Source organism: Micromys minutus, assembly GCF_963924665.1.
Source record: "Micromys minutus genome assembly, chromosome: 18".
NCBI classification, from domain to species: domain Eukaryota; kingdom Metazoa; phylum Chordata; class Mammalia; order Rodentia; family Muridae; genus Micromys; species Micromys minutus.
In genome coordinates, this window is record NC_137953.1 from 26,650,534 (window position 1) to 26,673,415 (window position 22,882).

General features: G+C 48.2%; 1 protein-coding gene across 1 annotated transcript; it reads right to left on the reverse strand.

Annotated features, from left to right (window-relative positions):
- Positions 1-4,189: 4,189 nt before the first annotated feature.
- MTURN (maturin, neural progenitor differentiation regulator homolog) lies at positions 4,190-18,973 on the reverse strand. The gene is made up of 3 exons (XM_080931950.1): positions 18,794-18,973; positions 11,034-11,156; positions 4,190-4,726 (listed from the first exon to the last, which is right to left on the reverse strand). Exons 1-3 carry the CDS (start codon positions 18,953-18,955, stop codon positions 4,616-4,618), a joined length of 396 nt encoding a protein of 131 aa, XP_080788076.1. The 5' UTR covers positions 18,956-18,973; the 3' UTR covers positions 4,190-4,615.
- Between the last annotated feature and the right edge of the window lie 3,909 nt (positions 18,974-22,882).

Genomic DNA, 22,882 nt, shown 5'->3' on the forward strand with positions numbered 1-22,882 from the left:
CATTTATAAATCACACACAGTGTTCCTTAACCAAAATCTGCAGAAAGAGTAAAGCAGACAGATAGCTGGGAGGCTCTTTAATAGCAAGCATACGGTAATTACATCCTCAGATGTGGTCCTTGCTCTCATGGGAGGGAGGAGAAAGCAGATGGGACAAGGTGAAGCATCTAACAAAGCACACAGCTTTTTGGCAACCCATTTCACAGTTTGTCACTTAACAAGAGAGCTCTCTGAAAGGAAATACAAACTCAAAGGAAGCACACACGTCACACAGGAAACAAACAAACAAGAACAAACGATGAAGTCCCTTGCTTTTGCTCCTTCTGATTTGCTTCTCTGGAGAAATCTCACTTTTACACTGGATTGAAAACCGGGTTTGGATTTGCCCAGCACTGAATATTTATTTTAGTGCCTTTTAGAAAGCTGGCATTTGTACAGTGTTGGTCTCTGCCAGTTCAGAAGGTTCTTGCTCAAACAGAACCTTGAAACAGCAAAAAGGAAAGCCCAGGGGAAAGGGGAGTTGAAGAACACACTCCCGGCCTTCCCCTTGATAGCGAACAACTTGAACACAGTCCTAATCAAACTGATCGCTAATTCCTATGTATCTTGGTACACACTTTTAACTGCTCGGAACTGCTGAACCTTGCAGTGTTGATGAACGGGGTTTCCAACAGGAAATGCTCAAGGTCAATGCCACAGACCACAGGCTGCCAGCATCCCAGCAAGTTTTACACCTACTCCGTGTGAAACCTACAAGACCTCACCTTCTCAAGTCATGCTTGCTGCCATCAAACCAAAGTAACTCGCCGAGTTTGTGTGGAAGAGGAGTGTTTGTTAATGCGTCTCTGGAGAGGAAGCAAGAAACCATGATGGCATCTCCCTCAAGGTTTGTTCTAGGGACTAGAGCCTCCACCTGAGTCTCCCTGACACCAGAGCACCAGTGAAGGAGAGAGCAGGTATGGCCCACATCATGCCGTGACAGCCCCTCCTGAGCCAGCACTCTTGAAGGCAAGCTTCCCTGGCTAGTAGCCAATCTTCTTTCTAAGGGAAGGAATTTTTTTTACCAGGTGTGCAGGACACTTGCCTCTGGCTTGGCGGGGGGCATAGTGAAAGTCACAAAGCCATTACCAGCATCCTCTAAGCACCCAGTTCTCTAGAGACAGCCAAGTCGTCCTGTGCCCCAGGAGGTAAGTGTGGACTGTGTGCTTTGTTTTCAACTCAGATGGAGGGGGACCGAGCTCCTCATTGTGACCACTCACCCCCTCCCCACAAACATTAAGCCTTGTCCATCCCTACATTCCTCTCACTGCAGAAAACCAGATTTGATTAAAACGGTCTCCCAACCGGTGAGTCTGAACATGCAATAACTAAAAGTTCCACTCTGGGATCACAATACCCTGGACGGACTCTTTGTGCTCAGAGAAACTGAACAATATTCAGAGACATGCATTGTGCTAGAGAACAGTTTCTGTCTGTACTGAGCAGTGGTGTCACTCCCGGACACAGTGTCACTCAGGAGCACTGCAACCCTACTTCTGACACCAGTGTGCAAGGACAATCTCCTCACGTAGCAGACGTTTTGTGCTCTGGTCAAGGAAACACAGAGTATAGCGTGTCCCGCGGCTAGCTTAGGAGTCACAAGCGGAGGACCCTTTAGTCTGGCTGAACCCTAGGAATGCTAGGCACCGAACGGGGCCTCACTACCCTCCCTGGCTCTGTTCTTCCATGTCTGAAGCCTGCTTGGCTCAGTGCCATCGCCAGACAAAGGAAAGTAACCGGGCAGATATGAGAAAAATGTCTCCACGGGTCACTCAGTGATAGGATCCGCCTTTGTAGTGCCGTCGGTGGTGTGGTTCAGATTTCAGCTCACGCTGACCAGCAAGCAATCAGTTTTCCCTGTATGTTCATTCCCACTGCCTCTGTCTGCTGCCACCAAGTCTTCACTGTCCCCCTCTCTTTCCTGAGTGACCGCCATTTTCCCCTCTTGGGTTGCCTGCCTACCACCTCCAAAGCCTTCAGTGTAGGGGGTCAAGGAGCAGCTCTGCCTGCCACTAGCATTCGGCAGAGACAAAGCGTTTCCTGGGGCCTCTGCTTACCCATGTCTCAAAGCGACAGAATCTCATCAGTACCTGGGATAGAGGCCACACCGGGCTCCAGGGATCTGAACATCTGCTGGCCACCATATTCTAAAGGAGCCACATAGCTAGCATCTTAAGGACACCATCTTCGGCAAAATTACAAAATATTTCCTTCCCACGTCCCTCGGTGTCCTGGGTTATTGCTCTTCTGAGCACATACTTCCTCTGGCAGCTACATTAGGAGAGGGTTTTAAACCAGAAGAGCAAATAGCCCTGTGTCATGGAGAAGTCACATGACCTGCCAGTATCCTACAGTCGAGGGTTAAGTGTCTCTCCCAACTCCCGAAGACCTTTCTCCCATGCTATGGCTGATACTAGAAGGCCTACCTCTGTGGGCTTGGGAGGGGTCACACTTGTCTCGCTGTGGAACAGGTAGGCTCGGGTGTGCTCACAGGCCCACACTGGAAGGGACACACAACAGCGAGGGAAGGCAGTTTGTGAGGACCATGGACTTGTTGATGTCTCTGGGATTTGCCATGGGACTCGACCCAGGGATGTCCTCTCTTTCTGACCCCTGGGCGGAAGAGGAGATTCAGTAGCACCTCTGCACCTTGAGGAGGGGTCATGGCTCAATTTGTACAAATAGAGAGCATTAATGTGATGACACCGAGTACACCTGGTCAACGATTAAATATGTTTTTGATAAAAAAAGTTCATCTTCTATTAATATTCAAACACATGTAAATTTAGATTTGAAGCCTCTGTGTATAAAATTTCAGGTTACCTCAGAATGGAGCAAATGGCTCAGGTGTCCTCATTTAGGTACAAAAGCCATATATTTGTGCGACCTACTATATGTAAAAGAAAGTTACCTGCCCCGGACAGTGTCTACAAGACAGAGAGCTCAGTCTCCCTCTGTATGCTCACAACGTGGGACCATGGGCAGGACTGCAAAGGCTGAACCTCACACCCTGGAAGGAGCTCTCAGTCTGACGTCACTAATGGGCTACTTCAAGGGAAGTCACTTGGCTTGAAATTAATCATTAATAAGCTTCTCCCCCCAAAATATAACATATAGGTACAAAAGCACAGATGGAAACCAGTGTGTGGCATCACCCAGCAGCTGCATTATGCAGTGCACCAAGGAGCATGGGACCCTTCGAACTGCCCCTGGGTTAAACAGAGAATGCCCAGGCATAGTGGCCATCCACACGAGCTGCTGTGGTGTCATCATCTTCTTTTTTTTTAATTTAAAATACTACTGGTGTGTGTGTGTGTGTGTGTGTGTGTGTGTGTGTGTGTTTGAAACACTCCCTAACCGGATGCACAGAGGAATCAAGCATTGTCAAGGGGACACTTGCTCCCTAAGTTATGAGATCCTGAGACAGGGAAGGGTCTCACAACGGCATCAGAGAATGTCCTGCTAAGTATTTATTGGCTAAATGTTGACAGCAGTTCCTTCTGGGAGTCGTCTGTGTGCCCTCATCATTAAAATCATCCTCTTTTAACCAAGAATTCCCGTAATTAAGATTCTTACTTTCATGCCTCTTTAAATTTTCACTGCGAGTGGGTTCCCTAGAGCATTTAATTATAATTTTAAATAAATTAACTCACTGGGAACCTTTCTTGACATTCTCCAAAGAATAAAAGATTAGGAAAGTAAAGGATTTCATTACATTAATATTTTTTATCCTAGTTTATTTTCCTGTTAGATTCATCTATGGCTTCAAAGCTTAAGGGGCATTGCTCAGATCCTGGCTTTTCTCTTGATTTAATAAGTTGCCATCTCATCATGAAGCGAAAAGGTGAATGTTTCATCTGCAAGTTTATAAACAGCTTCAAGAAACCAATCATTTATATGTTACTCCCCATCCACTCTTTCCACTATTAGAATCTAAAAGTGGCTTTGGAATCAGCATGTTCTAAAACGATCGAACAACCACGAAACATTGACACCAACCAGTGGCTGCTACAGGCCCAGAAAACCAACCCCACAGTGATGAACTGTCCGAGGGGATTCAGCCACTCTCAGCCTCTGCGTTTGCACAGTGCAGACCATGGCTGGATATTAAAACTCATGCTTTCTAAGCAAAACCTTCACTTACGGACACCTAAAAAGTACATACAGAGTGTAGGCTGCGTTTCTCCTCCATCATGCCTTTCCTAAGCAAGGTCACCTGTGAGGACTCAAAACACATCCTCAGTACATTCAGAGTTCTCTACATTCCAGTTAGGAAACATTAATTCTCCAACATAAACTCAAGGGGAACAGGCAGCCGCGACATGAACTCTAACTTCAAAGAGGCAAAAGCTACCAAGACGTCTCCATAGAGACCCCACCAAGGTGGGACCAAAATTCTGGTCACTTCTGAGCAAAGCTCATCACAGACATTGTGTGGTCACTTAAAAGGTATCTCATTTTCATTTGGATGCTAGGAGCCAGATGTCCTGTTCTGAAGAGCTAATGCAAAAGGGCTATCCCAGGAACACAAGACCCCATGGGGCACACAGGGCTTAATCCCCTTCCCAAGGGGAGTTTACTGCTGACTGACTCCCATTTGGGGGTGGTCTGCCTCTGGCTCCTCCTCCTCCACATCCGCACTGTACTCCTCAAATGCGTCGTCATCTGCGTCTGGAAGCCCCAGCAACTGTAGAGAAGAAATTGGACAAGAAAAGGAGCAGCTGTAAGCATTGCAGGCAGAAGTCCAAAGGCAGCACATGTCCAAATTCATCTGCTTAACACAGAGAGTGCAACCCTGGGCTCAACTCCCCCACCACAGCCTTTACAAATTGAACAGAGGACACACTGAATATTCATGGACTGTTGATTTTTACCAGCTACCTTGGGGAGGCACAGCCCCACAAACCACATGTGTGGGAGACGTGCATGCCACACCCAGGGTGTTGGTGAATCACACCACAAGCATTGCCAATGTCCCCAAATCAATCCTTTGCTTTTATTTCCTCCCCACAAATACTTGTGGCCATTTATTATACGTGGCAAATGAACAAAGATGAAAATAAAGTAGGATGTACAGAAGCAAAAGGTTAAATTTTATGGCATGCTAGTCAGATAAAATCTTACATACACTTAAAATTGAATTTTAAAATTATCGATATAAGAGGAATATAAAATGTAAAAATTGTTAATTATAAGATTGATTTTTTAAAATTCATACAGATGCCCAGAAAAAGACTGCAATTAAATATTTTCAAATATTGAATTTTCTTTTAAAATTTTACATATAGTTTGTGTGTCTGCATGCATGTCACAGAATATATGTAGTCACAGGACAATGTACAAGAGTTGGTTTTTTTCTCATTTCATCATGTGATGCCCAGAGACTAAACGCAGGTCATCAGACTTGGCAGCAGGGGTTAAAACTCACTGAGTCTTCTCATTGGCCATTTTTATTTTTGCAAACATTTAGAGAGAGAGTGTGTGTGTGTGTGTTTGTCTGTGCCTCTGTGTGTGTCTGTGTGCCTGTGTGTGCCTCTATGTGTGTGTGTCTGTGTGTGTGCCTCTGTGTGTGTGCATCTATGTGTGTGTCTCTGTGTGTGTCTGTCTCTGTGTGTCTGTGTATGTGTGTGCCTGTGTGTGATATAAAGCATTTCTATAAAACTGGGACTGCAAACAATCTTTCCTATTTCATCTTTAAATTATTTTACATTTATTTTATATATGTGTGTATGTATTTTTGTATATGTATATGAATGTTTGGCCAGTCTGTATGTTCACTGTGTGCGTGCACAGTGCCCACAGATGTCAGAAGAGGGCATCGGATCTATTGAAATTGGAGTTAAGGATGTTGATGAGCCATCATGTGAGTTCTGGGGATCAAACCTAGGTCCCCTGAAGGAGCTCTAAATAATTTCTCCTTTCATCTGTGTTCCACAAGCATTCTATGATGTTCTACAGTCGTGATCAGGGAAACATAACAAATTCAAGATATTTTTCAGTTTTGCATACGTGTGCATGTCTATGTTTTTGGTATGCACACGTGAGTACTGGTACCCTTGGCAATTAGAGGCATGGGATCTTGTGGAGCTAGTATTACAGACAGTTGTAAGATGCCCAGTGTGAGTGCTAGGAATCAAACTCAGGTCCTCTAGAAGAATAAGTACCCTTAACTGTTAAACCATCTCTCCAGCTCCATGACAACAGTTTTTAATGACATTGGTTTTTCATTAGATACTAATCACTCACAACCAATATGAACCAAAACTTGTGTGTTGGCAGAATGCCACAGCCTTCAGTGTTCCTGGGCTTCTGTATGGGATGACATGAGAGTCAAGAGTGACCAAGAGACATTTCACCCCAGATCTGTCACCTTCAGGCCACTTAACTAAGTAGTTCCGGTGACCTAAATGGTAACTGACTGCATTAAGACATTAAAAGTAGACCTGTTCATTCCTCATGTGGCTTCTCTATTGCTCTGCCACCCCTCCCCCACTCTCCCTGAGGCTCAAATGGGGGAACAGTAATCCAGATGTCACAACTAAGACAATGTCTACACTCAAGTTCTAGAACTCTCAGCCTCAGACCCCCAGGAAGGCATGCAGGGCTAAACCATGTGGCATCACTGGTCTCAAGTCAAGAGGGCCACAGACAATGGCAGATGCATGCTGTCTCTGTAGCGCTCAATGCAGACAACAGCTCAGAAAGTTACTGTTTACTTGGGAAAGGGCAGGGAGAGCTTGTCCATCCCTGGCACACCAATCTCACCTGTCTTTGGAAGAAGAGATCCCCCTCCCTCAGTTTCTCAGACTCTACTCACTGCTTATTATCTCCTTCCCACATTCTAATGAAATCCAAGACAAAATCTGCCTCCTGAGATATAAGATGGCTAGTCACAAGGAAAGCAGGCAGCCGCTATGCTGATGGTCAGTGCCTATTTGAAGAGCTGCTGACACCAGCTCTCACAGCCAAGCGAGAGGAACACTGCAGTGTCCGACAAAGCAGGAATGAGGACGCAGCACCAGGAGCTTCCACGTCATCTGAGCAGAAGAGGAGACACAAGACCACTCTGTATAGCAGAATGCTACCCACTGCAAAACAGCCAATGCATCCACACACTGCACAACAGCCAATGCATCCACACACCGCACAACAGCCAATGCATCCACACACTGCACAACAGCCAATGCATCCACACACCGCACAACAGCCAATGCATCCACACACTGCACAACAGCCAATGCATCCACACACCGCACAACAGCCAATGCATCCACACACTGCACAACAGCCAATGCATCCACACATTGCAGAACAGCCAATGCATCCACACACTGCAGAACAGCCAATGCATCCACACACTGCAGAACAGCCAATGCATCCATCCACATACTGCAAAACAGCCAATGCATCCACACACTGCAGAACAGCCAATGCATCCATCCACATACTGCAAAACAGCCAATGCATCCACACACTGCAAAACAGCCAATGCATCCACACACTGCAGAACAGCCAATGCATCCACACACTGTACAACAGCCAATGCATCCATCCACATACTGCAAAACAGTCAATGCATCCACACACTGCACAACAGCCAATGCATCCACACACTGCAGAACAGCCAATGCATCCACACACTGCACAACAGCCAATGCATCCACACACTTCAGAACAGCCAATGCATCCGCACACTGCACAACAGCCAATGCATCCATCCCATTTAAGCTGAGGTAGCAATTGGCCAGTTGGAAAGCTGGGTTCTGGAGGATTCTGAGGCTCAATGAGAAACTAGTTTAGTTAGCCATGACATTCATGGGTAAGAATCGTACAGCCAAGTGACCTCGTCCTGATACTAGGGCAGCTGGACCTCGAACGTTCTGTGTGTTGATGGTCTGATCTAGACATTCCTCATGATTCTGTGGGGCAGTGAAATAAGAGCTGGGCCCATTTTAAAGATGGAAACAGAGGCCAAGAAAACGGCAAGAAGCCACATAGCAAGGGTCAGGCAGTCCGACCCACCTGGTGTTTCTAAGGACTCTGAGCCCAGAAGCCAAGATGGGCCCTGCCTAGGTCAGCTTTCCTGCTCAGTGTGTCTCACAGGAATCGCTGCAGGAAGTCACTGCCTGGTACTCAGATCTCAGTGACATCCTCCGTAACTTTTAGCATCTCCGACAAACATTAACAGCACGGTGCAGGACTCTGATCCAATGCAGGCCCTGCCTTTACCTTGGCTTCACCCTGCTCAGTGGCCGGTGCTTCTCTTAATCAGCTCCCAGGCGGCAAAAGCCAAATATGCTGTGCTGTCCTCCACCCTCCAGAACAGCGCTCTGGCAATAGATGATTAGAACAAGTTTTGTTTTTTTGTGGGAAATCTGATGAAATAGGCGAAAAACAGGAAGATGGCTCTAAATGGGGGGAGGGGAAGACTGATGTTTCCTTCAAAGATCCAATCAGGTTTCAGAGTGTGTGGAGTGAGGCTCACAGCTATTGATGACTTTGGTTGTAGGAAATGCGGGCTGGACGAAGGGAACACAGCTCCGTCTGAGTGGCACGGCCTTCAGGTGATGCTGCTCTTCAGACTGAGGCTGCCATGGGCCCAGGATTAACAAGGTCAAACAAGCAGGGTTGCGGAGGCCCCTTGGGGGCAGCGGGAGGCCACAGAGATTTTATGTCCTTACCTTTGTGGAGAGACTGCACAAGGCAGGTGACTAGCTGATGACCTTAGGAAAACAATCATGACTGGAATAGGCACACTGCCATTTTCAAATCCCACACCTGACCTCCAGAACGCAGTTGTCTGAAGGCACAGGTGAATGCGTTTATCTTGGGGGATGCTACCACGGAACTATCGGCACCCAGGGCAACCATCCAGGGAAACACGGCACTGGTTTCCTGGCTCATGATCTTCCTGACTAGATATGGTTGTCTCTCAACTACAACAGCAGCAGCCAAACCCTGCCTGTGCCATCTTTCAAAACTCCATATAGAGGGAAAAGCATCAGGGGGAGGCGAGGCATAACTTTCCCCACTGACTTTTCGTCCTGTAAAACTGAGTTCTAACAGCACCAGGCCCTCGCTTTCCTTCCCACAAGCCCTCCCAGCCTCCGTCTGCCACTGTGCAGCTCCTTCATGGCACTGCCAAGAGACTCGGGTGTCCTCAGTTTCTCAGACTCTACTCCAACTCGTCAGAGAGGCAAGCTGTGTCTGCTCTCCAGACCTCTCCAGTTCCGAGTCTCTTGTTCCACTTTTGCTATTTTTAAGCTGGCCTCACATCTGCCTGGGAGATGGTACTGCTTTCTGTTCTGGGCCTACTCTCCCTGCTGACAGACAATCTGAGCACTGTAGTCTACAAGAGGACACCTCTCAAGAAAGGACATCATCACACCCCTCCACCCCTGCTCTATATCTTCAGCTCTCCATAGCTGGCAAACCCAAGTCATTCCACAGCCATGAGACCCTACATCCTCCTGAACTCCTCTCTCACTGTGCCCAGGTCCCCACCTCCACACCCCATAGCTCTGTGGATATTTCTTATACCAAGAACACATGCAATCTCCTGACCCTAGGCTTTCAGAGCTGTCTTTGTGCCCAGCACCTCTCCTGGCTTTCCCCATGCTCACTGCTGACTCTGAGATCTATCTCTCATTGAAGACTCCCAGGCCAAAACCACTGAAGTTCTGCTTCTCCTAATGGTGGACCGGATGATTAGGACCAAGCCTTCCACTGAGAACACTAAAGCCTTTTCAAGCATTAGACCTGGAAATGACCTCTTGAGGACAGCGAGGACTTGGAAGCCAGAGAGGTCAGCCTAACTTGGGCTGGGAAAGCAAGAAAGTATACTGTACATACAGATAGATCAAAGGAACACCTACAGCAAGGTCCTGACTTTATCCAGGAGGGCTCCAAAGGTCCACATTCCTGGGACAATGAACTAATAGAAACCAGGTCTGAAGCCTGGTTGGTTGGCTGGTTGGTTGGTTTGTTGTTGTTGTTGGTTTTTTTTTTTTTTTTTTCTTTCTTTTTAATCACCTAGAGTGCCTAGGAACTATAAATCAAGCAGCAAAGGCCACCTCAGGCTGACAAGACTCTCAAGTCCTAGCAGGTCCGACAAAAGTCCTCTCTGAAAGGTTCCATCATCCTGGGTCTTCATTAATTCCTCCTGTCCACGAACTCACAAACATGCTAGCTTGCATTCACACAACGCCACACACAAATGAAGGATACCAGAAGTGCCAGTCAGGAGACACAAAAGATGCCAAATAGACTTAACAACCTTGAAATGTCAGAACGTCAGGCGGGCTGTTATGCAACCAACCTCCCTGTGTTCAGAGGACTAAAGCTTGAAGTCTTTAGTAGAGAAGATTGAAAACAGTGTGAGAAATGCACAGAAATTCCATAGCACACCAGGCAATATAACCACAGTGGGCAAAGAAGCAAGCTGGGGTGGGGCATGTTGTGATGCTGGGGGTGATGCTGGAAGAGAAAGGGAAGTAAAAACAAAACAAACAGACAAACAAAAAACCAGGGGAGGGGCAAGCTTTATGCAAGTGTTTTTGAGAAATGAGACAGGAAGAGACACCCCACAGGTACAGGCTTGGACATCCTTTATCTATCTCTTCACCCACACCCCTGATGAAAACCCCACTATGATTTAAAAAAAAAAAAAAGGTTAAAAAAAAAGCAAAGCAAGCAGACAAAACCCACGGCTTCCCGGTGGATTTGGAGTCTACCGGGTGAGAACTGGATCACCTCTTGTGTCCCTCCACCCTGTCAGTACTTCTATACTGAGGCTAGAACAGCCTTTGGCCCTGCACCAAACAGCCCCGTTTTTGGTGCACCCGCTTTCAGCCTCCCCACAGTGGCTGCTGTCTTTAGACTGACAAGCAGACCGGAGACCAATCTTGGGTCTGCCCACTTTCCCACCCATCTCTGCTATCAAGGTGCAGTTACGGAGGGGTACAGGGTGGCTTCTGAAGCCACGTAGCACCTACAGGTCTAAAGGACTTGAAGACCTTTTCCAAGACTTCATGGAGTGTCTTCTTGCCGCAGGAAGAGATGTAATCTTGCGCCAGCTGCAAGAAGGGCAGACAGTCCTCGCTCTCGCTCCACACGTGCTGCGGCCCATGAGGGCAAGGAAGAAACAAAGAACACAAGTCATTACCCCAGAGTTTTGGAGAGGCCCTCGCTTGACGTCAGCCTCCATTACCGAGTGGAATCCACCCACTTGTTCTTCATTTGCTTGCATGGTAAGGGATGATGTCAAATCCACAGAATTCCACCAAGTGTTTTGCTAATCTCACCTGTGAGGCCAGGTATCACCCCCCCCACCCTCTTGGCAGGCACCCAAGGGTGATTTTAAAAAGGGGGTGGGGGAAGAAATTGGAGACTTTGCCTTCAAATTCCTTAACTTTGCCTCCAGCTACAGCCAAAGAATTAATGAACTAGTTTGTAATTGTGAACTTGGGACAAGGTGTTCCCTCTGCAGATCAGCCCTTGAGTTGGGATGCTGGTAGATCTCCTCAGAATAAAATGAATTTAGGGGGATATGCAAAGTCGGCTCTGAGTCACTTCAGGACCCTGGTCTTGCTCAGGGTCCTCATCTCCCTCTACACATTAAGAAGACATCTTGCCCGGGCATCATAACCAACCTAGCACATATGGACAATAGTCTGCATTTAGGTTTGCTGTTGTTACTAAGGCTGGGGAACATTTTATCTATGTGAGGAAATTCATGCTACGACATCTTTCAAACTAAAGCAAGGTTTTCCCATAATGGTCAAAGATCTAGAACAAACTAGAGAAGCAGACTGTTGAGGTCCGGATGAAGAAGCAGCCGCGCTCCAGAACGGACGAGCCAGGAACACAGGGCACCCCACAGGTACCACAGGTCTCAAGGGTTTCAACTGCGAGGGCAGTGCTGAGGCCTGGGAAAAGGAAGGAGATGCAGAGGCTAGGCAGCGGGAGACAAGACCTGGTTAGAAAATGGTTCAAGAGGTGTAGCACCCCCTGCCTGCTTCTATTCATGTGCATGAGCAGGACATTAGCCTACAAAGTTCAGTTTGCCACCCAATGAGCTCATCTCACTGCGGGGTGCCTAAGGAGGGCCTCTGTTCCCAACACAGCTGGGGTCTGGGTGAGGATAAGCAGGTGTCATCTCCACACTCCCATTATCCATGTCACTGTCTTAATGGTGGCTTCCCGACCCACCCAGCTGCTCTAATTCTACGGTCTCCTAACCCTCCACTACCTCACCGAGTCACTGGAGAGCACCCCAAACCCTCCTGTGCAGAAGGCTAGTCGTGCAGAGCACGCCTCAATTCAGTACCTTGTCCATTCCCGGTGGACAGAGATACAAGGATGCGTGGGGTGAACACCTAGCAGACTTTACGTTCTGTCTGGGCACCGTGTGAGTGCAAAGTGAAAAGCCAGAGGCGTATCCGAGTGTGTACAGTGCTGGCTGGCGGCCTGGCCCTGGTCTGTAAGTGATGGGCACAGGGAACTCTTCTCTCTTTCTGCATCTGCAGCAAGAGAGGGTGACAACCTGGGCTTCACGCCTGACACAGACAGGAGTCATAGGATGAGTAAACCCGACACCCAGGGTGACATTGCTGTGATTGCTCTCCTAGGCCACTTGGGTTGAGATCAATCCATAAGCAGGTGGATCTAAAATAAATACATAAACAAAACCTTATAGACTTCTTTTTTTTTTTTTAAAGTGTACTTGGACTTTAAATTACAAAGTAAGCAGAGGCGTCTCATTCAGGCAACAGCAGAATGGCAGTGTGCCCGGCTCCTGGCGGTGACCAGCATCAGCTCAGCTCAGCACTCTAAGCTTCTTTAGCCTCAGGAAGACATTCTTACCCCCCTCTCCTGACTCCACCTCTGGAACTATTTATCTGTAGGAGAATTTAGACTTGAACCCCAGGAAAGGCTCTTCTGCCTAAAGCAGCTAATTAGTCTGGTTTTACCCAGAGTCCCAGCCTTGATGGTTTTGTGGACTTAAGAAAAAAAAGGGGGGGGGGTCTGTGAAGATGGCTAAGAGGCTAAGAACACTCGCTGCTCTTGGAGAGAAGATGGTGTGTTCTCTGGCATCTCCAAGACAGCGGACGACTGTCTGTGACTCCGGTTCCAGGGTAGCCAGCACCTCTGTGGGTACCGAGCACACACACAGTGCACATACATACATGTAGGCAAAAGACTTATACACACAGAATAATAAATAAATCAGAAAAAAAAGGAAAAACCCCATAATCTAGAATCACTGTCTCCAAGTGTTGAAAAGACACGGGGCTTGGGTCAGACAGACCAGAGGACTCGGCAACTTGAAAAGACACCATTTACAGACTGCTGATCTTTTTTCTTTTCCTATTGTCTTTACAGGCACCAAGTATTTAATTTAATTTAAACTACTTCTTTCCAAAACTAAAGGTATCTAGAAGTGTTAGAATGGAAGACAGGATGACCTGAGACATAAACCTGGAGAGAGAGAGAGAGAGAGAGAGAGAGAGAGAGAGAGAGAGAGAGAGAGAGAGAGAAGAAAAAAATGATAAAAGGAAAGAAACACGAAACCAGATTGGGGAAGAGAGCAAGCAGCCAGATGAGAGGACAGAGCCTCCAATCAGGGTCTGAAGTTAATTCCATACAAAGACAAAGTGGGTGGCTGAAGAAGTCCCAGAGTCCTGGACCAGAAGGTACGGCCACTGTAACCACAGCTAAGAAAATACTTCAAGCACATAGAACCAAGCACCCACATTAGCCAGGAAAAAAAAAAAAAAACTACCACAGGAACTGGAGAAATTAGCTGCAGCCACAGAAATAGCTTAGCTGGAAGTGTCAGACTAAAGAATACTGGCTGCCCAGGGTACAGAGGGTGCTTGGAGCCTGGGTGAGTTGCAGGCCGCCTGTGGTAGCAGGAGACACTGAGGAGCAGGAAGTGCAGATCTGGGTCCTTAACTGTCAACAGTCACCTGGATGCTTGTTACAATGCAGACCTCAGACCCGCCCAGAGTTTCTAAATGGAGGTGTGCTACATTTCAAATTATTTCCTGGAGAACTCAGGCAGTTCCACTACTGACCACGGCCATGAGCTACAGTGACTTGGTCTTTGCTCCCCTGATCCCGAGTGACCTGCCACTCGTACAGCCAAAGCCCGATGGGAGCACAGTGACTGTATACCATGTGAGCCTCTTCCTGTTACATCAGGTCTGAGCTCATCCAGCTAAGACAACACAAGTAAGTCATCCGCAGGAAGTGTGTTCCACTTTCTGTATAGAGATGACAAGATCTGGTCATCAAAATGTGACATTAGATCACTAAGCTAACTCAATCCCACTGAGTTCTTTTTGTCCTGGGGGTGTGTGTGTGGGGGAAACATGCTGCTAGACTTGTGGCTATGAACCAACGAAACCACAAGGGGTTCAGAGTGCAGATTATCCCCTGGACAATATAAAACAAAACCCACTTACTCCACATTTTCATTGTACTAAACGCCCTAAGTAATCTAACCCAGTTAAAGCATACAGAACCCTGTGTGCAGGCTGTGTGTGTATAAATACGTCATTTCACATACTATCCCTGAGCAGCCTCAGATTTCGGCACCTAAAAGAGGTCCCCAAACCAATGTCCCCATGGACCGTCCCAGCTGAAGTGTGGAGTGTCTGCTAGTCTTGCTCTATTTTTAATTAGTGTCTCTTAATCTAAAATTGCTGTCTGTCCACATAGCAGACAGGACACAGAAACCACAAACCTTGTGGTGCCCAACGTGCTTGCACACCCAGTGGGGAGAACACAGCCAGTCATAACTACGGCAGCCGACTCGCTGTACTGAGCATTCTGTCAGGGAGGAAACTGGTGCTCAAAAGGTTAAGCACCTTACTTGTGGCTACACGGGCAGCAGAAGGCAGAGAACACCCCACAGAGGTTTTGCTTGCATGCCCTCAACTGCCTCTGTGCATGCTGCTCAAGGGAGTCTTGGCTCAGCCATGTCAACGGTTATATTTAGAGGGGGTCTGAAAATCACAGGCGTCTGCCTGCAGACTGCCTGTCAATTAGCCGATAAGTAACGGCTCGTTCCCAATCCTCTGGGTTCATAGGACCCCATAATACCCTCTTCATGAGTAGCTACCATGCAAGCGGCTTTATTCTTTCTTGAAATAACTTGTTGTAGGAAGTGATTCCAATGTGTGCTTGTCTCCTCACACAGCACTCACAGTCGTGATGGCTCATAGTGTGATTATCCTCCTCTGGATGGAGCAACCCAAAGTCGTAGGTGAAGAGGTGCCTTTCCTCCTTCTCACCATGTCAAGAGCACAGTGCGGCTCCATCTACATACACCACAGACACGCTCACAACCCAGAACCTTGTGAACATGCCTGTAAGAACTGACCCTCCATGAGTACTGTTTCTTTAACAATATGACGATTGCTATGTGTTTGGATCAGAGGGGGGTGAAACTGCACAATGATGCGTATCCGATCACCGACCGGTTGTCAGGACAGCGGAACTATAAGGTGAACCGGCTGTCCCTACAATCAGCAGTTTCTATTCCAGGTGTAGACACTCTCCAGTTCGTGGGCAACGGACGAGGGCATCCAGTGCTCCAACTGGACACAAACCAGCATATTTGTGAGTGTACAGGGGCACATGAGCATGTACACACACCACACACACACACACACACACATACACACACACACACGTACACATACAGTTCTGTTCCCCGGTACCTGAATGGCTGCCCACAATCCCCTTCTCAGGGCTGATAGCCCTCAAGACTTTCTGAGAAGAGAGAATTGACAGCCAGTTGCCGGTTCCTGCACCCTCTGCCCAGGTGGCACAGCCCTTCCTGTCATTTGCAAAGCCATGATCCCCAACACGGTGGGCAGTTTGGGAAGGGGTGACATTGGCAGATAGCCTGTGAGGTGAGAAGACAACGAAGAACCGAGGAGCTGCCCTGTGATGTTCAAAGGCATCTTTGTTCTTGAGCCTCTGGCACTACCTTGGGTCAACTTTTAGCGAGGTAACAGAGATCTGGGCTATCGGGGTCTCTTACACAGTTTCCTCCCCTATAAAATGGGCACAACATCTACCTCATAGAATTTTTGTGAGGCCCAGTAAGGAGACATCTTTCATGGCTGAGCAGAGGGCTTGTTACACACCCGAGGACCTGAGTCTCTAGCCACAGAAGACAAGATCCTGGGGTCTTGATGGCCAGCAAGGGTGTTCTAGGGAGAGAATAGCAAATGGTAAGGTCCTGAGGCAGGAAGTGCCTGTGTAGGAAATGGCCAGGAGACAGGTCACGCAAAGGCTTAAGATCTCCCTGCCTCTGCCTCCTGAATGCCAGAATTCCCATCATGCCCGATTCCAGATCATATTAGCTACTTTAGAGATGCTGGTCAGGACGCTTGGGTACGAGAGGAGACAAGCAGTGTGAGGACTCACCCCCATGGGCCCTCACAGGCATGGAGGAAAAGGCTCTGCGTATGCTTTCCTCACGGTGCTGGTGGAACTCTGATGATCTGGATGCGGAGTGGGGGAAGGGGGAGTCAGGAGGTTTGGAGACTGGAAGCTATCAAGCAGATGGCAGTGACATTTACAGTAATGGCACTAACACAGGCTCCCAGATATGAGCACCATAAGCTAGACATGCTCCCAAGTAGTCCTGCCAGGCATTCAGTGACAGCAGGCTGCCACTTAAAGTCAGGTAACAGGAGGGCATACTTGTTTAAACCTAGCAGAGCGGGAGGTTCCCAAGAACTTGGATGTCCGAGCAGAATCGGGGCTAGCCACTGCTACATTCCTTCAGAGCTAACGACCTGTCCTTACAGGCATGAGTGTCATCTGCAAGTTGGATAGCTCTGACCAAGGAAAGACCGAGCCTTCATCAGTGTTTGTAACTGTTCAGATGATCAAACTGAAAGATGCTATCGAACAGTCTTGCTGTTAACAAAAATCTCCAAAGAGCAGAGGTGATACTTAAACTAAAATTTCTTCAAGTGCTTAACAGATTTTTCTAGAAGAAAAAAAAAAAAAAAACAAGATTCCAAAGGCATGCATTTAACATACCTGGTGTGATACGGATTTGAGGGATAGTTTAAAAACAAAACGAAACAAAAACAAGCAGAAACTTGGAGAAAGTTCTAGTTCTAGTGTGTCCAGGGAATTATCTCCTTCATCTAATGGTCAGCTAACACTTTGCTCAGGTTCCAAGTGAGAGCAAATCTGTGCTTAAATGAATCAATAACCTGTCTCCACTGTGAAAACTACTCGGAGGTATTATTTTGGAAATAGGGTCTCAGGATCCTAGGCTGACTTGGAACTCCTAGGAAGACCTTGAACTTCCACCTTTAAGTGTAGGGACTGAAGACTTGTGCCACCCCCTCCCCCATCCACACACACACACACACACACACATCACACCACACACACACACACACACACACACACACACACACACACACCACTTTTGCAGTAAACCCAGGATTTTACACATACTACACAAGTGCTCTACTAACTGAGCTGCACTTTTAGTTTCAGATAAGGGTTTTTACAAAGACTCTGGGGAACACCAGGTCTCTGAACTTGAAATTTGCAGGGCTCTTGCTGTGCACCACACTGCTAGGTCTGCTTCAGGGATCGCCAGAGAACTGTTATTAGGGAACTAATTTTGTGGATAGGCAACTCAAGGGAGGATAAGTGAACAGAACCTAACTCTGGATGCCACCCAAAGTTAGGAGCAGACTTTATTGGGCAGATGTGCCCCAGCCTGCACCTGTCCTGTCCGGGTCTCACGGATCCTAGGTTGAACTTCCCATGGGTGGATGAGGTGTGCTGACCCAGGGGGACTGGGAGGTATGTCCAGCTTTGTCATTTCACCTGATGAGCCAAGCGGGTCGATGCACCATGCACCACCCTCTACAGCAGCAGCGCCTTCAGCCTCAGGCTGTCGACCACAAGATAACCCTCATCCCCAGCTGCTTCCATCTTACATTTGGGGTCTATTATTTGCAGTGCTTACAAACACTCTACTGCGCGTCATCCCCGCCCTGCCTCCACACCTCCCATCCCAACCTCGTGCTCCCTGCATCGCCTTCCTAAACTGCCAGCGCCAGAATACCTAGTGGGAGGGTCGCAGACCAAAGGTTTGGCTACAGTAGTTTCTGGTTCTGGTCTCTCTGGATCGGGGTGTATGGGAAAAGCTGAAAGGGCTCGGCAGAGATACAGTAGCCTCATGGCTGGCCAGAACCCGCATGGGCTACACACACTTGCTGGCAGCTCAAAGAGGAGCTAGGAAAGCAGGAGACCCAGGATAGGCGTGCCCCCACGAGTGCGCGCGCGTGCACGCGCGTGCATTTTTAAGCTCCAGGGCGTAATTCCGCAAAGAGGGTCCAAAAGATCTAGCATTGAGGGTGTGGACAGAGGCTTTGTGTCCGTTCAAGGGACTCGCAGGCTGGGGAAGGGTTCCTGGTGGGAGGAGCGGCTGCAGATTTGTGTCTGAGACCCCGAGGGGGACTGACAACGCTCCCAGACCCGACCTCGGATCCTGCCGCAGGGGCTGTGAGCCCTGCCCGGTGGGTACCACCCGGAGGCTCCCCTGGGATGCCCTTAGCCACGCGCCCGGGGCGGGATGGTCCGGGACGCCACCGCACCTCCGCTCCCCGACCCTCTGGCTCCCTGCCACGGCTATCCGCCCCACCCCGGCCACCCTGGAGGAGCTCGGGCGAAGCGGAGCGCGCCCGTCCCATGCACTCACAAAGCTGTCGCCGCAGCCGTTGTCCGGACACAGCACATAGAAGGAGACGCCCGGGTCGGCGTAAAAGTCCATCCTGCGCTCCGTCTCCTCTGCCGCGATGAGCTCGAAGGGTGTGCTGGAGCACCACTTCTCCGCGACATCTGCCAGCTGCTGGAAGTCCATGGCGGCGCCGCCCGCGCCTCCTCCGGGGCTCACGGCTCCCGGGTCTGTTTACACCGCCCGCTCCGCCTCTGCCCCGCCCCCACCCCCACCGCCCGCCTTGAAAAGAACCCGAGCACCCCGGGGCCCCGCCAGCCCGGGGCCGCCCCGGCTCGTGACGTTACAAACTCTAGCCAATCCCGGGAGCCCAACCCGGCGTGGTCCGGAGCCAAGTGACGTCAGGATGTGGGCGGGGCGCACATCTCTGCAGGTGGCGGCGGGTGGGGCGGGGCTGGTTCCGCACCTCTGGTTTGGAGCCACTTTGGAAGGCTTTCTCTGGAATCCGCTATAAAGGCGAGGGGCGCGCCCAGAACTACAGACTGCTCGGTCCTTGCCAGGGCTGACTGTGGAAGGTGCTGCTAGCACCCGAAGAAACAGCTTTGCTTTCTACAGAAACCAAATTCGGTCACCCAAGGAATCCTGAATGTGTTTTCTAGACTGATTTGGAAGGAAGTGTACTTACTCTCACACGCACATCAAACTGCGTGCTTCTTACAAATATCTTCACTATGATTTGCCCTGAATTTATGTTATATGACCTAAAATGGCCAACTGTTGTTTTGTTTGTTGGGTTTGAGGTTTCATTTTGTATTCTGAGTTGCTGGAAAATTGAACCCAGGGCCCTGCTTTTCAGGCACGTTACTACAGAGCCACACCCCCACCCTGTTTGGAAAGCAGGGGGCCTGCCCCGTTGACTACACCTGTTGAATGTCCTGGCTGCTGTGTGCCCAACTGACACACTGGGTTAGAGGGACAAGAGTCCTCGTCTGAACACTTGGCTTCCGGAAGGGACACATTAAATAGCATTCATTCTATAAACATTCAGGCATGGTTATTTTTAAAGTATGCATTTTAACCAGTGTAAACTTGAATGGTTGGTCTCCGCCTCAGCAAGCCTGCAGTCTAGCCAAGGGGAGCCCAGCTAATGCACCTGTTATTCCAGACAGGAGACGTTATTCCACGGTTGTCTGCTTTGATCATTTCTGTGGCAGAATTTTCTTACGTTTATTTGTTTGCTTGCTTTTGCATTTTTGTCTTTAGACCGTGGGGCTGATTCTTTCTCTACTTCCTGCCTTCTGAGGCTAACGGAACCCAGCGACATAAACTTGCCTTTCAGAGAGATGTCCCAAGAGCCTTGCTCCAGAGCACCTGGAGCATGAAGGGTCTCTTCCAGGAAAAGGTGGGACCCAGCTGATCTGCTGACGGCACGCTGTTGCTCTGTCAGTAATTTCCTTCTGCTGCAGTCTGGCTACTCTTGACACTGCCGACGGAGACCAGCACGGCTCTTTAGACTAGGGTGCTCAGTATCAATGGGGGTGATGAGAAAGGAGCTGGAAAAGTACAGCTCAGACTAGAGAGGCAAGGCTAGGACAGGTAGGAGCAAGACCTCGGATGGCAACCTGTACACTTCTTGACAGTGTGACTGGAGTGTGCTACCTAAGTCCAGGAAAGCCCAGTTTCCACATCTGTGAAAATGGGTATATATTCATAACCTTGTAGTAAGGGTTTGAGAAAGTAGTGTGTGTGTGTGTGTGTGTGTGTGTGTGTGTGTGTGTGTATGTAAAGAATAGAAATCCAGTGTTTTAAATATTTTATTCATTATTTTTATCTTTATAAATGGTTTTGCATAAATGTATAGGTGTGTACCATGTACATGTCTGGTGCCCATACAGACCAGAAGAGGGCACTGGATACACTGGGGCTGGAGTTACAGGCCTTTGTAAGCCACCATGCATGTGCTCGAAATCAAATCTAGGTCCTTTTGGAGAACAGCTAAATGTCCTAACCACTGAGCCATTTCTCTAGCCCTGGGTTTTGTTTTTTGTGTGTGTGTGGTTTTTTGTTGTTGTTGTTGTTGTTGTTTTTAATGTAGGAAATTTGATCATATGCCTAAGCTAACAGCACTACTCTTTGGTGTCCGATGTGTGAAACGCTATTGATTAACTGGACATTTTGTTAAACCAAGCATGAATGTTAAATTTTCAATGCATGCTGATTTATGTAACATTGCATTTATGTAATATGTGCAGAAGTATGAATGAGCTTTGAGACTGTCTGACAGCCAGAATGGATACTAAAATATAATGGCGCATTAATTACGTTCCTCTCTCATGATCTACATTTTCACGGAAATAAAGAAACAAGAGGGAGGGGTCATCTTGGTTACACAGGAACAGAGTCTGGAGGGTCAGTCAGAACACCTCTGCTGAGTTGTTGATCGCGAGGCTTCCCGGTGAGAGCCTTCATATAGTTTGACAGATAAGTTGAGGCAAATTCTTCTCTGCTGCCTCACTAAAGACACATTAGAACAGGGGCAGTGTAGCAAAGGTCCACAAAACCTGATGGGGTCAATTGCTGGTGAAGCTCTGTGGGCTTAGATTTTTTTTTTTTAAAAAAAACTTACTTTTAATAAGCGATCTAAAACACTTCGGAATCCCTGCACCCCCTTCTAGCCCACCGTCTGGAGATAGGGGAGAAACGATGGTACCAGGACAAAGGGATGTGGGTCTGTTTAGAAGGAGTTCTTTGGAGGTAATTCCAACATCTGTCCGTCGGGATACCGCGGTCCGGAGAGCAAAGAGGAACCCGCAACGGTGGTATGATCCAACGGAAGCAGCAAGGCCTTAGAGACAGCCGAGCGACTTTGGGCAACCTGGACCCCAGGAAAGTTCTCTGCTGTGTCTCTCTCAAGGACATGAAAAATCAACAGACTTGAGACCAGGGAAGCATTGCAAGGCTAGCTATGCAAGCACACTGTTTTTGCCCGTTGAGTCCCTTTTAAACTCCCTCCAAATATCACCGTGTCTTCCCACGGGTCTTACCTCAGCAAAACACCACGTGAGTCTGCATCACGTGACACATCCAGAAACTTCCACCTCAAAGCTCTGTGGGTTTGTTCAGTTTGGTTTTGGGTTTTGGGTTTTTGAGGTTGGGGGGTGGTGATTGGGGATGGAGGAATCCAGGTCCTTTCACAGTCCCCCAAGCATTTTCCTGCTGTGCTGCAAGCTCAACCCAAGGCTATTGTCTTTCAAATGTAAAATCTTGATACAGAGATGCAAATCAGAGCACCAGAATTGTGCTTGACTTCACAGTGATACCTGTATTTCTATGACTGAATCAGAAATGCTGAAGGGAAATGCAAAAAAATGGGCAAATGGCCACTGGATAAACACTTAGCTGGATGCAGTGTTTATTTGCACTAAAACTGGTTTTCTATAAAGCACCTCAGCAACAAACTCTAGAATCAGAACACTCGGAAAGATAGGCTCTGAACTCACATAGACAATAGTCATTGTCCATAGACAGTCTCAATGCCTTAGGGTTTTACTGCTGTAGACAGACACCATGACCAAGGCATGTCTTATAAAGAACAACATTTAATTGGGGCTGGCTTCCAGGTTCAGAAGGTCAGTTCATTATCATCAAGGCAGGAGCATGGCAGCATCCAGGCAGGCAAGGTGCAGGAGGAGCTGAGAGTTCTCCATCCTCATCTGAAGGCTGTTAGCAGAATACTGACTTCTAGGTAGCTAGGATAAGGGTCTTAAAGCCCACACCCACAATGACACTGAAAGGATAAAAAATGTAGTCTAACCCCTCCAAGGACCCCAAACTAAAGGAGCCTTAACCCCCACACCTAAGAACTCCTAAATAACTCAAATTCCAGACTCTGCTCTCTGCCAGTAAGCAGATATAAGGTCATACTCCTTGTTGTTCCAGAGCCTGTTTTCTGTATGAAACTGGATAAAAGGGTGTAGTACAGGCCCTTGGATACTCTAGCCGGGCCTAGTAAGTTAACAGGAGATAAGCTGACTTAACCACTTATCTGGCTTCTGCAAACTGCTTGTACCATAGAAATCCCCCACCCTAGTGACTTCTGACTGCCGTAGTCAC